The 18,351-nt window shown below is 42.7% G+C and overlaps 1 protein-coding gene across 1 annotated transcript in view; it reads left to right on the top strand.

Annotated features, from left to right (window-relative positions):
• The window catches only part of Ndg (Nidogen), a 527,328-nt gene that overhangs the window by 448,246 nt on the left and 60,731 nt on the right, over positions 1–18,351 (top strand). The window contains exon 32 of the mRNA XM_080283492.1: positions 17,238–17,348. Within this exon, the coding sequence (XP_080139618.1) occupies positions 17,238–17,348 (111 nt within the window). The remainder of the gene's footprint in view (positions 1–17,237; positions 17,349–18,351) is intronic.

Genomic DNA, 18,351 nt, shown 5'->3' with positions numbered 1-18,351 from the left:
CCTGTCCTCACAAGGAAGATAGGATTCAGAAGGGGGGATGTCAGGAGGCCATGCATGCAGCTGTGTGTAAGTGACTGAATGGAGCGGCGAGTGATCTGAGTGTGGATATGCTTTTGGAAGCTGGTCTGGGCAAGGGGGGAGAGATGACAGTATTTGTGTATGGTATTGTGTGCTTGGTGTTGTTTTGATGTTCCTTGGTGTGGGTGGATGTGCTGCCATGTAATATAGTGGATGTTGTGGATTTGTGGAGGCTGCAGCAAGAAACTGGGTGCCTTTCTTGTCTAGGTGATCCTTGGCTTTGAGGACTTTGGTTTCTTGATGTAGGTGGTCTGTGGGTGTAGTAGCTGTGCAGCCTGTGATTATTTTTAGGGCCTTGTTCTATATGGTCTGTAGAGTGTTGTAGTGTGTTTTGGTGAGGTTAGAAGCCCAGGCAGGGCATGCATAATTCATCACTGAACATATGTTTTGTTTGTATACTGTGGTGGTCGTTTCTTTGTTGTGTCCGAATGTTGTATGGGCAAGTGACCTTAAAGCATTGAGTCTTAGTGTTATTTTATTTTTAATGTTTGTGATGTGTTGTTTAAATGACATTGATGTATTGTATGTTACACCAAGGATTTTGGGTGTGTGTGTGTGTGGTAGGGAAGTGTTGTTTATGGTGAGGTGTGGGATGTGACTGTGTTCTGCTGTCCAGTTTGTGAGACGAGTCACTGTAGATTTGGCTGGGGCTATTTTGAGCCTGTTTGTGGTGAACCATTCGTGTAGTGTATTGAGGTAAGGTTGAATGATGTGTGCAGCTGTGTTTGCGTTTTGGTGCGTGCATGTAAGTGTTATATCATCTGCATAGGAAGCTATGTGTATCTGTGGTGTGTGAGGTGTGGGTATGTCGTGCATGTATAGGTTAAAGAGTGTAGGGGACAAAACAGATCCTTGGGGACGCCGTTTGTGAAGTTTCTGATGTTAGAAGACTGACCGGCAAATGTTACGTGTGCACATCTGCCTGCTAAGTAGTTTGCCAGCCATCTTTTTGTGTTGTTGTCCATGTTTGTGTTGAGTATTTTGTTCGTGAGGTTGTGGCGGGGGATGGCAGCAAAAGCTTTGCTAATGTCTAGCGTGATTAGGATTGTTCTGTGAAGTGGCCCAGCTGAATTCATGCCATCGAAAACTCTCTGTAAGGTCTGTAAGAAGGGTGTTTGTGGAGTGTAGTGGCCTAAAACCATGTTGTGACTGGGCTAGGGGAATGTGAGGAGTGACTAGTTGTAGTACCAGTCGTTCAGTGACTTTAGAGGGGGTGCAGAGGAGTGTGACGGGGCGGTGTAAGGAGGGTAACGTGGGGTCTTTGTTGGGTTTAGGGATAGTCATGATATTGCCATGCTTCCAGATGCTGGGTATTATGTTGTGTGAGTAGCTGTAGTTTGATATGTTGGTGAGTGCTTGTATGCCTTGTGGTCCTAGGTGTTTAAGGTGAATGTTGCTTATGTTGTCTGGTTCACAGGCAGATGAGTGCTTGAGGTTGTTAATGATGTGCTTCGTCTGGTTGTAAGTGAAAGTTGCGAGGTCTGGGTCTGTGGGGAACTGTCTCTTACGTCGGATGATACGTCTGTCTTCGGGATGGGGGTTTAGATGGCTGACTTGTGAAAAGTGATTGATGAAAATGTTTGCTTGTTGTTTGTTTGAGGGTGTGGTGTGTTGTTGTGATGGCAGCATGTGACTCTGTGGTGTTGCTGTTGGAAAGTGTGATGCTGTTTAGTGTTTTGTAGAGTTTGCTGATGTTTGTTTTGTGGTCAAGCGTTTGGAGGTAACTTTTCCAGTTTAGTGTTTGCTGTTCTGATATTTTGTTGTTTATTTGAGTGTTGAGTTCTTGTATTTGTTGTATGGTGTCTTGTGTATGGGGTGTTGGGGAGTGTCGCAGTGCGTCCCGTTGTCTGATGAGGCCTTGAATTTCTGGTGTGAAGTTGGGGTTGTGTCTCTTTCTGTTGCCTGTAGGGCTGTGTCTTTTGTCTGCGTTTTGTATAATTGTATTGAAAGTGTGCAGAGCGGTGTTGATGTTTGTGATGGGTGTACTGTTTAGTGTTTCGAGATGTTGTTCAGTTTCAGTTACAAAGGCCTCCCAGTTGGCTCTCTTATAATAGTGTATGTGTGTTTGTGGCCAGCTGGGGTGATTCTGGTTTTGGTAGTGATGATGATTGGGAGGTGATCAGAACCTAGGGTTTTGACCACTCTCCATGATGTAGTGGAGGCGAGGTTTGGGGAGCAGAAGGTGATGTATGGAGATGATGGGAGGAAGAGGGCTTGGTGTGGGATATGGGTATGTTGGTATAGACTGTTTAGTATGAAAAGATGATCTGTCTGGGATTGTAGTACCAGCCCTCTGTCTGTGTCTGGGTTGTTGACATTCCAGGCCGACAACTCGATGTTGAAATCACCACAGGGTGTTGTTGTCTGTCATATAATTACTGTACATACAGCATCTTCAGAAATCTGAAGTTGGTTATGTTGGTATAAATTTTATACCATCATCTTTGCTGGTGTTTATACTATAGGATAAGCTAATAAAAACACTCAAAACTGAGAGTAAAAGTACAGAAATGCAGTAAGAATAAACTTTTTAATAGTAAAAAATACCTTGAAATAAATTCCCAACATCTTAGCATAAAATTTTGCCCACACTGCCCAAGAGCTAAGCATATGTCTAGATGCAGAATTTCATTAGCTTTGTCGTGGATTTTTTGGAATTTTGATACGACCAATAGTATTCAAATAAATCACCAAAAACTTTAAAAATTCGCCTATGAATGGTAGTCGGCACGATGGTGGGGTAGGACTGAGGAACAGGCAGGGGAGGGATTTTTTTTTTTTTTTAATTATAATGAATGGAGGAAGGAAACGCAAAGGAAAAAAAATAAGTCCATGTGCCTAAAGGCATCCTCCATTCATAAAATACTTATAACAATTGGATTTAAAATCGAGAGGATTAAATGTATGTGGGAAACAACTCTATCTATCTATCTGTCTATTGCCAGACGCCTCAATCCCGTTTGGGGTGGCCACAAACATATCGCCTCCGAGTCGCCCTGTCCCCCGCCACTTCACTGCCCTGCACCCAACTCACACCCTCCTCTCTCATATACCTCTCCACCCCATCCCTCCATCTCATCCTTGGCCTCCCCCTCCCTCTTCCCCCCTCCACCTCACTCACATACACTCTCTTCATCAGTCTTTCACCCTCCATCCTCTCCACATGGCCAAACCACCTCAGTGTGTTCCTCCTAACGCTTCCTATCACATCCACATCCACACCACAACGCTCCTTTATATCCTCATTCGTCAGCCTGTCTCTCCACGTGACTCCACAGGCTCCTCTTAAATAACTCATTTCCACTGCTCTCACTCTTGACTTGTGTCCTTCCAACAATGTCCAAGCTTCACTTCCGTACGTTAGAGTTGGTATCACAATACTGTCATGTAGTAACTTTTTCACTTCCATGCTCACTTCCCTGTTTCTTATCACTGGTTTCAAAGAACCAGCAACTTTTCTTCCCTGCTGTACCCTTGCAAGCACTTCACCCTCCAAACCTCCATCCTTACTCATCACACTACCCAAGTACTTAAACGTACTCACATTTTCCAATTCCTCACCATCCAACCTCGCTGTACATTCACTAACTTCACCTCTCTCAAAGACCATCACTTTACTCTTCCCTACATTCACCTTTAGATTCCGTTTCTTACACACTCTCTCAAACTCGTCCACCAAGCCTTGCAGCTCCCCTTAGTCTTCACTCAACAACACAGTATCATCTGCAAACAACAGTACAGGGAGTTTCCAAACACTATCCTCTCTCACCAGGGCCACTCCAACATCCACTACCCTACCTTGTACCTCTTTTATTACCCCATCCATGTACAGATTGAACAACCATGGAGACATGACACATCCCTGTTTCAAACCAACTTTCAAAGAGAAAAATTCACTTAGTTCACCATCCACACGCACTGCAGCCTTCACACCATCGTACATACTCTTCATATCATTCAACAACTTCCCATCTACTCCATATATTCTTAACACTTTCCACAATCCTTGTCTATCCACCCTGTCATATGCTTTCTCCAAATCCATGAAAGCCGCATACAACTTCTTTCCCTTCTCTAGAAACTTTTCCACTAAAGATCTGAGAATGAATATCTGATCTACACAACCTCTTCCCTTCCTAAAGCCTCCCTGTTCTTCTCCAACTAATTTCTCTGTTCATTCTCTAACTCTGTCTATAAGTATCCTACTATACACTTTTCCTATTATACTAAGAAGACAAATGCCCCTATGATTACCACACACTTCTTTTTCCCCTTTTCCTTTGTACAAGGGAATAATTATTCCTGACTTCCAATACTCTGGGACTCTACCTTCCTCCCAGGCCAATCTGCACATCTTCCACATCCATTCTACTACTATCTCTCCCCCATGCTTCAGCATTTCACCACACGCTCCATCAATTCCTGGGGCTTTCCCCGATTTAACTTTCTTCATTGCTTCCACAACTTCTATCCTACTGATTTCTTCCTGTCTTCTCAACTCCCTCCTCCCAGCCATTCCCTAGCCACTTATACTCGCATTAATTCCATCCTCTACGTTCAACAATTCCTTGAAGTGTTCTCTCCATCTGCTCACTTTTTCTCCCTTCTCCACTAGTAATCTACCATTTTTATCTTTCACTTCCCTACTAACTTCACTTCCACCCTGTCTTACTCTTTTCACTTCTCTCCAGAACATTTTCTTACAGTCCCTCCACTTTACACTCAAATTCCTTCCAAATTCCTCATCCACTCTCTTCTTACTCTCTCTTACTAATCTTTTCACCTCTCTCTTTCTTTCCACATATAACTCTCTCTTCCGCCTCTCAACTTCTTCCACGCCCCTATTTCTCATCCATTCATTGTATGCTTTCTTCTTTTGTGCCACAGCCTGTTTCACCTCTTCAGTCCACCACGCTGTTCCTTGCACCCCCCTCCGACTTCTCTTCCTTCCACACACCACATCACATGCTGCACATATTTCTTCTGTAAATATCTTACACACACCTTCCACGTCTCCCATCTGCTCCAATTCATATTTGCCCAATCGTTCCTCCACTTCTCTCTTATACTCTGCCTTTTTCTCATCCTCTTGTAACCTTTCCACTCTCCTTGCAACTACTCCTTCCTCTCGTCTTTCCCTTCTTCTATTCCTCCATCTTACTTGCATTCTAATTCTGGCCACCACCAAGTAGTGGTCAGAAAGTCCACTCCCCCAACCTCTATACACTCTTGCATCCTTTACACATCTTCGCATCCTTTCATCCACACACACATAATCAATCATTGCCTTCCTTTCATTCAGTTCACCACCCACCCTTCTCATCACTCGCCATGTATACCTGTGGATCATTTTATGCCTGAAGAGGGTATTGGCTATCACCATCCCCCTCCCTGCACAAATGTCCACTAACACACTCCCATTCTCATCTATCTCAGCAGGCACACCCCATTCACCAACTATTCCATCCACCTTCACATTCCCAACTTTACCATTCATATCACCAATCAGAAACACTCTCTCATTCCTTCCAAACTTTTCCATGCACACTTCCACATTTGTCCAGAACTCTTCTCTCACTCTTCTAGCACGATCGTGCGTTGGCGCATACACACACACAATCGCCCACATTTGTATTCCAACTTTCAACTTTACCCACACAATCCTTGACCCAACTGATCCATACTGTCTTATGTTCCTCTTCCATCTTTTACTCACAACTATACATACTCCTTCCCCTGCCCTCTCATTCTCACCTACTCCTGCACATATACCCCATCCATACTCCCATTCTCTCACACTTTCTCCTCTCCATTTTGTTTCAGTTATTCCACATACATCCACTTTCGCACCCTCAAGCACCTAGACAATCTCTCTCTCTTTCACCTCATCATTCGCTCCTCTTACATTCCATATACTCATTACCAAGTCCTTTGTCCGGTCATGGGTCGTCATCGTTTGGTCAGTCCTTGTCCGAGGCTTCTTGTTTGTTTTTTTAGTTAGTTGTTTTCCGGGGAGGGGCACTAACCCTCCGCCAACCCTTTTAGTCGCCTTTTACGACAAGCAGGGATACTGGGGGAGTATTCTTGAAAACCCCCCTACTCCCAGGAAGTGAATTCCAAAGAGTAGTAGTAATGGGGATAAATAAATTTTGATAAGCAGAGGTTCTGCATTGTGGGGGAGAGAGTGTGAGTTCATGGGCGCTCCCAGCTGCCCGAGTATTTTGGGAGAAGATGTGAAGGGGAGGCACAATTGAAGCCAGTTCATTAGAGCACTTACGATAAAAATATCGATAAAATAATGCTAAAGAAGCAACATCTCTACATACTGATAATGGAGGAAGTTCCTGCGTTATAGCAGGATTATTGATTAATTTAATGGCTTTATTTTGAACTTTGTCCAACTGCCTCAATGCAACCACTCCTCATCCACTCCAAAGTGGTGAGCAGTATTCGATCTGAGAACGCACATGACTTTTGTATAGTGTGGCCATCTGCTCGTCGGTGAAGAACTCACGAACTCTGTACATAAGTCCCAGCTTTTTAGAAGCATTTTTAGCAAGGGATTTAACATAAGCCGTCCAGCTTAGGTTGGGGTTTAGAGTAACACCTAGGATATCAATTGTAGTGGATATGGGAATACTGACATCACTTAAAATTATGTGAGAGTCTGAGGGATTCTTTCTATTGGAGAAATTAATGTATTTAGTTTTCTGAGCATTAAATGAGACCAGATTTTTTTGTCCCCATTGATGTGGTTGAAAAGATTAGGAGAAATACACTGAGGTGGTTTGGACATGTGGAGAGAATGGAGAATGAAAAACTGACTAAGAGGGTGTATGTAGGTGAGTTGGAGGGAGGGAGAGGGAGGGGTAGACCGAGGATGAGGTGGAGGGATGGAGTTGAGAGGTATATGAGGGAGGGGGGGGTGAGTTGGGGGGAGGGGAGTCAAATGGTGGGTGACAGAGTGACTTGGAGGCGTTTTGTCTGCGGCCACCCTTTGCGGGATTAGGGTGTCGGGCTAGAGATAGATAGATAGATAGATTAATTTTAGAAAGGTCCAGGTTCAGAGAAATTGCTGTGTTTATTTGGGAATTTATAATATCAGATTGTGTAAAGGAGGTACTAAATGTGAAAGAACTATGAAGGGTTGAGTCATCAGCATAAGAGTGTATTGGGTTGTGCGTGACAGGTAGGAGGTCATTTATATGAATGAGAAAGAGGGTTGGCGCCAAAACTGATCCCTGAGGTACGCCAGCATTTATGGAATGAAACTGAGAATAAATTTCATCAACCATGACCCGTATTTTTCTACCATGAAGGTAAGAAGAAATTAGAGGAACCAGTGATGCAAGGCCATAGTGTGACATCTTAGACAATAAGGCCTGGTGCCATACTCCGTCAAATGCTTTTGAAATATCAAGTGCTACTGTGTGTGTATCACCATGTTGGTCTATTGTTTTGTTAATCTGATGGGTAAGAAGGCAAAGAATATCTACAGTTGAACGTTCCTGTCTAAATCCATACTGCCAATCATTGATCAATTTATTGTTTTCTAGATGCTTGACTGTGTGTTAATTAATGACTCAAAAACTTTTCCGAGAATGGAAGTTATTGTAATTGGTCTGTAGTTTGATGGATCAGAAGTTGCCTCCTTTTTAGTAACAGGATGGATATTTGCTTCTTTCCACTGGGCTGGAAAAATTGAGGAAAAATTTTGCTAATACAGGAGCCAACACTGAGGAGCAATTTTAAAGTACTGTTGAAGGAATTTCATCTGGACCCGTGGCTTTGTCTGCTGAGAGATTCTGTAATACAGCTTGTACGTATCTGATGTGAATCATGAAAGGAGGTATTTGAGGGGAATCAAAATCAAGTACAGGAATATTATGATTTTTTTAAAATTTAGGGTTGAGTTTGTTGAAAAAATGTCAACAAGAAGGTTGGATTTACCGCGTGGGTCACTGACTAGATTTCCATTGGGTGACTGTAACGGTGGAATGGAAGAGGTGGTAGTGAAGTTAGTTTTGAATGAATTAAGGGTTGACCAGAATATTTTGCTATCATTTGGATTGTCTAGTAGTTTGTTAGCTTGTCTATGTAGAAAGTTTGATTTAGAATGATTGATAATAGTTTTGGCATGGATTCTGATATTTTTATAATAGTTAAAGGCTTCTTTGGTTTTGGTCCTTGTATAAGTGTTATAGGCTATTGTTTTATGTTCTGTTACTCTAGCACAATTGTGGTCAAACCATTTAGGAGAATTACATCTTTTTCTGTAACTGTGATGGGGAATGAATGTTTCCATGCCGACTTTAATGAAATCCTGTATGTGGCCCAATGTGGAATTTGCATCATGGGAGAAAAAGAGAGTTCCAAGGAACATCCATGAGAAAATTTTGAAGTCCCTCCTAGTCTGCCCTGTTGTAGTGCCATTTAGTCATCACGACAAGTTCAGAGCAGGAGGGTGTGGTAGGTGTGAAACTGGTGGCTTGAATCAGACAATGATTAGAGGATCCGAGGGGGGACTTCACTTCGACACTATAATTATCTGAATTGGTTGTTAGAAACAAGTCCAATAGGTGGGGATTTTGATCGGTGTTGTCTGGTACACGGGTGGGTTGACTGACTAACTGGGTGAGATTAAATGAGTCTGCAAATAGCTCACATTCAAGACCAGAGTCATCAGTTCTGGGTGAGTAAGTGAGCCATTCGACATTATGGACATTAAAATCAACCAGAATAGTAATTTCTGATGCAGTATTAATGTTGAGGACACTTAGTTGTGAAGACAGATAAACTTGGCTCTGAAGGGGCAGTAGGGAAACGATAAACACAACAGAAATACTTAATTTTACCAAAAGAATTTAATTTGTGTATGGAAGAGTCGAAAAAAGGACAATTAAATTTAGTAATCTCCTCCAGGGCAATTTCTGATTTGGCAAGGCAACATACGCCTACTTTGGGTCTGAAATTTTGAATCAAGATATAATCAGGAAAATTAAATCTAGCTAAATCAGAGGTGGAGCTTACTTGTGTGTCTGTCAGAAATAGCAGATCAGGGGATTCAAACTGGAGGAAATTTTGAACAGAGTTGATGTTGGAGTGAAGTCCCCTAATATTGCAAAAGAAAATTTTACTGCACTGACGAGCAGATTTAGGGCGCCGCAACACTGGAGGTGGCACAGTCGCTTGATGACGACCGGGAGGGCCCTGAGCAGACAACCCAGCCCTGCCTGTGGTGGTCACTCAAGAAACCATCGTGCTGATTCCCAATATAGCAGCAGCCATGGGTTCTTTTTATGGGGGGGAGAACAGGGATGTGTTGTGGAATGGGTATGATATGTAATGACAAGATCGGTGTTTTTTGGAGAGAGGATAGCTGGTTTAAGGTAATGTAATATAATGTGGATGTGTGTGTTGTGTAAAGAGGGCAGCCTGATGCCCTCCAGAGTGTGAGGCAGAAAGATGTGTAACCAGCAACCAAGGCCTAGGAGAGAAAATGGGCCCTGACAGTGACTAGCATGGAAAGGGATGGAGGAGGGACGAGGGGGAGGTTGGAGAAGCGAGGCTGGCTGAAGGACTTTGACAATTCAGTGAGGAGGCAGACAGGTGTTTTCAGTCAGCTTGTGGGTTGCGGTCAGTATTACTCATGTGCTGCTGGTACGTTACCAGTGATCCTGGCTGCCAGACAACTTTGGTCATTCGGTGGGGAGACAGATGGGCGTTTGCAGTCAGCTTGTGGGTTGCAGTCGGTATTACTTATGTGCTGGCGGTATGTTGTGAGTGATTTTGGGGGCCAGATGACTTTTGCCATTTGGTAGGGACCCAGACTGCCAGTTTAGCTCAGCTTGTGGATTATAGTCAGTTACCCGCACATGAACAGAGAGGCCAGCAAGCCACGCAACAGACTTTTTTTTTTTTTAAATATTTTGTAAGCTGGCAGGCCACTCATGCTGGAACTTTTATGTACAGTTACGGACAAATAAATCTGGATATGGACTTAATAGAGCCAATGCCTATCGTCCATATATGGAGCATGACCGGATATGGAACATCCGGATAATTGAGGAATTCTGTTTACTGTATCTGCGTATTGCCAGACGCGTTAATCCCGTAAGGAGTGGCTACAAACAAATTGTCTCCATGTCTTCCTGTCACCTCCATTTCACTGCCCTGCTTACATCACACAACCCCCTCTCTCATATACCTCTCCACTCCATCCCTTCGTTTCATCCTCGGCCTCCACCTCACTCACATACACTCTCCTCGTCAGTCTCTCACTCTCCATCCTCTCCACATGGCCAAACAACCTCTGTGTGTTTCTCCTAATGCTTCATATCACATCCACACCACAACGCTCCTTCACATCCTCATTTGCCAGCCTGTCTTTTCCATGTGACTCCACAGGCTCCTCGCAAATAACTCATTTCCACTGCTCTCACTCTTGGCTTGTGTCCCTCCAACAGCGTCCAAGCTTCAGTTCCATACGTTAGAGTTGGTATCACATTACTGTCATGTACAGTAATAACTTTTTCACTTCCATACTCGCTTCCCTGTTTCTTATCAATGCCTTGAAGGAACCAGCAACCTTTCTTCCTTGTTATACCCTTATAGGCACGTCACCCTCCAAACTTTCATCCTTACTCACCACACCAGCCAAGTTTTTTTTTTTTTTTTAATTCGAGGAAGAAGGAACCAAAGGCCGCGGGCCTGCAATTATTGTTCCTTCCAAGAGAAAAACAAAATACAAGAGAAAGCTAAATTCAAGATCTGATCATTTCGAGATGCCTGGACACACTGCATTTGAAAGACTGGAGATCATAGGAAGCAGGAAATACAGACAGAGGGAGACAGTTCCAGAGTTGACCTGTTGCATAAATGAAGGACTGGGAGTAACGGTAAACTCTTGCATGAGAGAGTTGGACAGGAAAGGGATGAGAGTTTGCTGCTAGACGGGTGCTACACGCCCAAAGTACTTAAACGTACTCGCATTTGTCATTTCATCATCATCGAACCTCACTGTACATTCACTGACTTCACCCTTCACGAAGACCATAACTTTATTCTTCCCTACATTCACCTTTAGGTTCCGTTTCTTACACACTATCCCAGACTCATCCACCAAGCCTTGCAGCTCCCCTTCGTCTTCACTTAACAACACAGTATCATCTGCAAACAACAGTACAGAGAGTTTCCAAACACTGCCCTCTCTCACTCGGGCCACTCCAGCATTCACTGCCCTACCTTGTATCTCTTTTATAACCCCATCCATATACAGATTGAACAACCATGGAGACATGACATCCTTGTTTCAATGCAACCTTCAAATAGAAAAATTCACTCAGTTCACTATCCACACACACTGTAACCTTAGCACCCTCATACATACTCTTCACGGCCTTCAACAACCTCCCATGTACTCCATATATTCTTAATACTTTCCACAATCCTTGTTTATCCACCCTGTCATATGCTTTCTCCAAATCCATGAGGGCTGCATATGACTTCTTTCCCTTCTCTAGAAACTTTTGCACTAAAGATCTAAGAATGAATATCTGATCTACACAACCTGTTCCCATCCAAAACCTCCCTGTTCTTCTCCAGCTAATTCTTCTGTTATTCCCCCAGCTCAGTCAATAAGTATCCTACCGTTTACTTTTCCTGTTACACTAAGACGGCAAATGCCCATATGATTACCACACACTTCTTTTTCCTCTTTTCCTTTGTACAGGGGAGTAATTATACCTGACTTCCAGTCCTCGGGACTCTTCCTTCCTCCCAGGCCAATCTGTACATCTTCCACATCCATTCTCTTACTATCTCTCCCCCATGCTTCAGCATTTCCCCACACACTCCATCAATTCCTGGGGCTTTCCCCAGTTTAACTTTCTTCATTGCTTCCTCAACTTCCATCCTACTGATATCTTTCTTTCTCCTCACATCCCTCTTTCTCCCAGCCATTCCCCAGCCACTTATACTTGCATTACTTTCATTCTTTGTGTTCCGCAATTCATTAAAGTGTTCTCTCCACCTGCTCACTTTTTCTCCCTTCTCCACTAGTAATGTACCATTTTTATCATTCACTCCCCCAACTAACTTCTTTGGTATATTGTTAAGTCCTTGCCACAGGCTCCAACAGCAAAATTACAGTATAGGAAGGACATTGCCCAGTGAATTGTTCTTCGTATGGTCAGCCTTCGGTGTGCAACAACAAGATCAGCTTAAGTGTTGTGAATAAACACTGGCTTCTTAAGTCGATTGTCTTTATTCACCAAATAATTACACTTAATGCTTGCCAACTTCACCGTTTTCACAAGTACCAGAGCTATACAATCTGAACTGACACTGATCTGAATTGAAACTTCTTTAGTCCCTTCCCCATTCTTATATGGCCTTGCATTACTCTCGAAGCTTCTAGTATACCTTAGCTACCACAGCTGCCAAATCAGAGACATCAAAACATGCCAAAGATTTCTTACATTGCATAACTCTAAATTATTTAGCATACAGACTGAGATAAATTTACATAATTTAACAATCTCACCACCCCAAACGGGATTGAGGCTTCTGGCAATAGATAGATAGATAGAACAATCACATAAATAAAACATTATGGAGAAAAAGGGCACAAAAAAATTAATGTACAAATTTACAAAATGCCTCTGCTCACAAATAGCAGGCTAACTGGCAACTCTGACACACAACGGAAAAATATGAGAAATACTGAGAACCTACCAGTACTTCCTGTCTAGCAGATCCTGCTTCTCAACAATATACAGGTATACCTTGATATACAATACTCCTAGGTGCGATACCCTGGCTTAGTGATGGAGGTAGAATTACCGTACCACATACCTCACTTAATGATGGCCAAACCCTGGTATGATTTTTTTTTTTTTTTTTTTTTTTTTTGCCAAATTTGATGATATTTTAGACTAAAATTGTGTGTTTAGGTTGATGTATAAACTGTTTTTAGACTTAGATTAATATATTTTAGCCATAGGTGGGGTGAACAGTCATTTTGGGGTACAGTTTACTAAGCTGGATTTTTTCCAGACATATTTGACAACTTTCAGATTTTATTTGTTGGTGTTAGTGAGTTATTTGTAGTTGTTAACCTTAGGTTAGCTTCTTTTATAGCTGTTTGGCCATTTAGATTAGCTTTAAACTTGTTTTTGGACTCATTTGTGTGGGAAACCCCAGGTTGAAAATTGCATCCCTATACATATTAAATCTACCCCGAGATACGATACCCCACCTAACGATGGGTTTTTACCTAACCAATTTCATTGATAAACCGGGGTATACCTGTATATATTAGCACCTGGCTCAGTCAGATAGGTACACCACACATCAGTCCCATATTACAGGGAAAACAGACAAGAGATTGAAAATAATGATGATGATGATGATGAAAAATGCCTGGTGGTCTGGGAGGCACTCCACCTAGTGTTGTAAAGGACCAAACTGAAACTTAACAAATTAATCAATGGTCTGGCCGGGATTTGAACTCAGGCCCTCACGCTTCATACGCGCGCACGTTACCACTGAGCCAAAGAGAGAATCCCCCGCTTTGGCTCTAAGCAGCACGGACTTTTATACGCCCCATTACATCACTCTTTTCTTCCCCTGGTGATTAATTTTGTCAGTTTCGAACAGATGTGTTAGCGTAGCACACTGGAGGCCACCACTGGGGGAGCCCGCGAACTGCGCACAGACAGCTCATCCCCGGGATGTGGACTAGGACGTTGCCAGCTAACCAACAACACGTCATTGCCCTCTGACCCTTGCCTCACATCTCACACTGCTGCCAACCAATGTAAAGGACCAAATTGAAACTTAACAAATTAATCACTGTGGTCTGGCCGGGATTTGAACTCAAGGCTTTGCGCCTCATACGCACGCACATTACCACTGAGCCAAAGAGAGGATCTCCTGCTTTGGCTCAAGCAATGTGGGCTTTTATACACCCCATTACAGTGTGGCCCAGTTAGTCAGCACTCCGTTTCAGGAAAGACAGTTATAATCACAGTTCAGATAATTTATTTTCATATGTTATAACAAATAGGGGGAAAAGAGGAAGAGGAAGATTGTTGAACCTGCTTTTCTTTTATTTTAGTATCTGACCCCTTGAAGTTCATTTATTTCTTTCCCCTTGACCTTTGCTTTGTGCCCTGATCTCATTGAATAATAAAAAACAAAGCATTCAGTTTGCTGTTCCAGAAAATGAATTTGGAATGTGCTACCAGTGTCAGTGATCGGGTACAGGTACTGTAACAGATACTGACTGGACACTAATTTATAGTACTGTAGTACATTATCCTTAATGGAAAATGTGAGTGTGCTAGTACTTGGGTAGTGTGATGAGTAAGGATGGAAGATTAGAGGGTGACGTGCTTGAAAGGGTACAACAAGGAAAATTGATTGCTGGTTCCTTGAAAGCAGTGATAAGAAACAGGGAAGAGAGCATGGAAGTGAAAAAGTTACTTCATGACAGTATTGTGATACCAACTCTAATGTATGGAAGTGAAGCTTGAACCTTGTTAGAGGGACAGAAGCCTAGAGTGAGAGCAGTGGAAATGAGTTATTTGAGAGGAGCCTGTGGAGTCACATGGAGAGACAGATTGACAAATGAGGAAGCGAAGGAGCATTGTGGTGTGGACGTGGATGTGATAGGAAGCGTTAGAAGAAACGCACTGAGGTGGTTTGTCCATGTGGAGAGAATGGAGAGTGAGAGACTGATAAGGAGAGTGTATGTGAGTGAGGTGAAGGGGGGGAGAGGGAGGGGGAGGCCAAGGATGAGATGGAGGGATGGAGTGGAGACGTATATGAGAGAGGAGGATGTGAGCTTGGAGCATGGCAGTGAAATGGCGGGGGACAGGGTGACACGGGGGCGATTTGTTTGTGGCATAAAGTGTGTGGCAATAGATAGATAGACATTATTCTTGAGCCACAGGTATTTAACTGACTCCACTAGTCAGGTAACTCTTGGACCACTGCTGTCATACTCCACATTGTACTATCTCATTTCAGCTTCATTTATTTGCCTTGAAAAAGTAAAGAAGAGGTGTACAAAGAAAGTTCCATACAGGCCACACTGCAGAGATCTCTCCAAGATTTTCCAGGTTACATTTTAGCACAACGCCTCAGAGGCAGTCCTAATTGTAATAACATTTACAGAATGTGACTTAACAGTACGAAGTCAGATCAAAAAATATCCAGCCATATATGTTGTCATGTAAACCACTAGGAGCAAGGGGATGCAACTCAGTGGATTGTTACCCTGAATCAATGTGCATATGCTCGAATGTTATGTGCTGCTGCCCAGCCCAGTCGCTGCTGAGCAGCATGCGTTTGAGGACATGTTCTTTATACATTGCATTTTCGTCTTGTGCCACAGAGACTGAACAAGTCAAGCTATGTTATTGTATCACATTTTGTCAGAAACTTGATGACAAGCAATCTGAAACCATTAGAGATATTTATCAGGCTTTTGGCAATGAAGCTATGGGTGTTACGCAGATTTCGGATTGGTCTATCTATCTATCTGTCTACTTACAGACAGCTTAATCCAATAAGGGGTGGCCACAAACAAATTGCCCCCATGTTGCCCTGTCCCCCACCATTTCACTGCCCATCCTCCAACCCACACACCCCTCTCAGATATACCTCTCCATTCCATCCCTCCATCTCATCCTCGGCCTCCCCCTCCCTCTCTCATCCTCCACCTCACTTACATACTGATACTGGTACAATCGTTTAAAATATGGCCGAACATCACTGGAGAATGACAAGTGATCTGGCTGGTCTTCCACCAGCTGAAATCCAGAGTATGCACGAGAAGGCCAGTCAGTAAAGAGTACTACCTGGGAGTTCCCCTTCATCTATGGAATGCAGTGCATAGCAAGAGATGAGAGTTGTGGGAGGCAGTGGACTGGTAACTCCATCGTGACAATGTTGCAGCCAACTCCTCCCATCTCATTCAGGACTTTTTTGGCCAAACATAGGATCACACAGGTCCGGCAGGCTCCCTGCTCTCCAGACATGGTTCCTTGCAACTGTTGGCTATTTCCTAAACTGAAGATGCCTCTGAAGGATTTGAGATTTGAGGACACAAATAAGATAAAGACAAATGTGACAAAAATCATGGTTGGCAGTCCCAAAAACTGACTTTACAAAATGTTTCTGGCAATGGAAGGACGTCTGGGCTAATTGTGTTCAGTCACAAGGAGTATACTTAGAAGGGGATTAAAGTCTGAACTCAGTAAGTAAGCTTGTTTTTTCACTTGCTTAAGGTCAGGTACTTTTATATCAGACCTCCTTTGGGGATTAAAATGTTTAAGGAAGCAATGATAACATTTGCAGACAAGATGTGTAAGGAGATATGATAGTCATTGTTGTTTTGAATAGGCCATCAGAGCCCTTTAAGTCCTCCCCCCCCCTCTCTCTCTCTCTCTCTCTCTCTCAGCCCTTGATGATAGCAAACTGTTCAGTATTCACTCCTCCCCCCATCAGTTTCTGGACATATGTTCTATGTACCATGCACCTCTACCTGTTTCTGCTTTGTTGCTAATACACCCACTGTTCATAGTGAATACATTCTAGGAATGTCTCATACAGAACTGGTGTATTAGTATTAGCTGGGGGTGTTTTTGCATGCCGATGGGTCTTTGGCAGTCCGGTAAAGTCTGCTTTTAGCAAAATTCAAATCCTATAAACTGTTCCCTGCCTTGCCTCGGTCAGAATTTTAACATGTGTTCATTGCAGCAGTAGATCGCCTCTCTTACCAACTTGGGTTCTGCTTCCCCCATATAATAAAGGTCCATAGCCCTTAAAATGCTAATGACAGTAACAAGATGACAGCCCATTGGTCCTAGGCAACGAAGAAAACCATGTCTTTTCTTAGCCTGTATTAAATACTAATTCTTTCATTTACCATCCCTTTCAGATTAATTTTTCCAGGATTGTTGGCAGCGAAATGGACAGGATCTTTGTAGATCACAGTGACAAAGTGGATGGGATCATGGTTATGAAATTGATCCAAAATATGGAGACAAAATGAGAAGGCGATGAAATGAGGTGTATCCATACGAAGATTCTTTGAGTATTGTTACCTATACTTGATTACATGCAATCATTACTATTCATTTCACTCCCAGGTGCAGATGTTGACTGCTTGGCAGGAAGATACTATTGGACTGATGTTCGCTCAGGCACTATACATTCCTCCAAGTTTGATGGATCTGATCGCAGACCTGTTGTTTCTGGAGGTACTGTGTAATTCATTCAACAAGTCTAGCAACTCACTTTTGTCTTTGCTTAATGGAACAGTATCATCAGCAGACAACAGTACAGGCAGTTTCCACCCCCTACCCTCTCTCACTAGGGACCCTCCAACATTTAGTGTATATCTTGTATATCTTTTATAGCTTCATCCAGTTATCTTAATTCAGACATCAATCTTTAGCTGAACATATGATGAAAATGCTGCAACACATGCAAGGAATCTCAAATTATGCTATATCAGAATAGTAAGTGCAGTTAAATTTTATTGATTTTGATATTACATTAGTTCTTGTACTAATAAAACAAGTGTTATTATCTGTTAATGAATGGTGTCGGAAAATTTTATAGTTTGAAGTTATTTAATAGATGCTTAAGAGTATAAGGGTATGTATTTACAGACAGTGCATGGGACTAAAAAGTTCTTATGTTTTCATTCTAAAATTATAGAGTAAGAGCATAAAACTAAGGTCAGTAATTATATTGCATTCCTCTGTGTTTGGATGGCCTTTGGACATACCAGGTGCTTGCATTCCAAGGACTTGAAAAAGCATACGTGTGCAATGTAACAGTGCTTCCCATTGTTTTAACCCATACCGTTCTGGGGTGGGGGCAAAATGATACCCCTCTACACCAGCTGATTTTGGACTTTTTTTTTTTTTTACTCTGGCTAAATGGGCTTAATACATCAACATAAGATCCCTGGCACTAATAAATATAAACACCAAAGCAAGAAAGTTGGTTGGATCGAGTCGGGTTGGTGCCACTCAGCCATTGAAATCTTCAAGGTTACTGAGAGAGCAGAATGGCAGTGACCCTGTGAAGACCATCACTCACCTCCCGCACAGTGAATAAATCAGTGTTGTAAGCATAGCGGAGAAACATCAGAAGTTAGCGAGATACGTTATAATCTTCCATTTTACTTTGGTTGCTTGCAATGACTTCTCAGTGCTGCAGGATGTATACTGTATCTACATCACTGGCATTTTA

This window comes from Coenobita brevimanus, chromosome 97 (genome assembly GCF_032717465.1).
Source record: "Coenobita brevimanus isolate Jiangsu-jjx chromosome 97, ASM3271746v2, whole genome shotgun sequence".
In the NCBI taxonomy this organism is placed as follows: domain Eukaryota; kingdom Metazoa; phylum Arthropoda; class Malacostraca; order Decapoda; family Coenobitidae; genus Coenobita; species Coenobita brevimanus.
The sequence above is the reverse complement of the archived record's forward strand: the minus strand, read 5'-3'. Positions and strand labels throughout refer to the sequence as shown.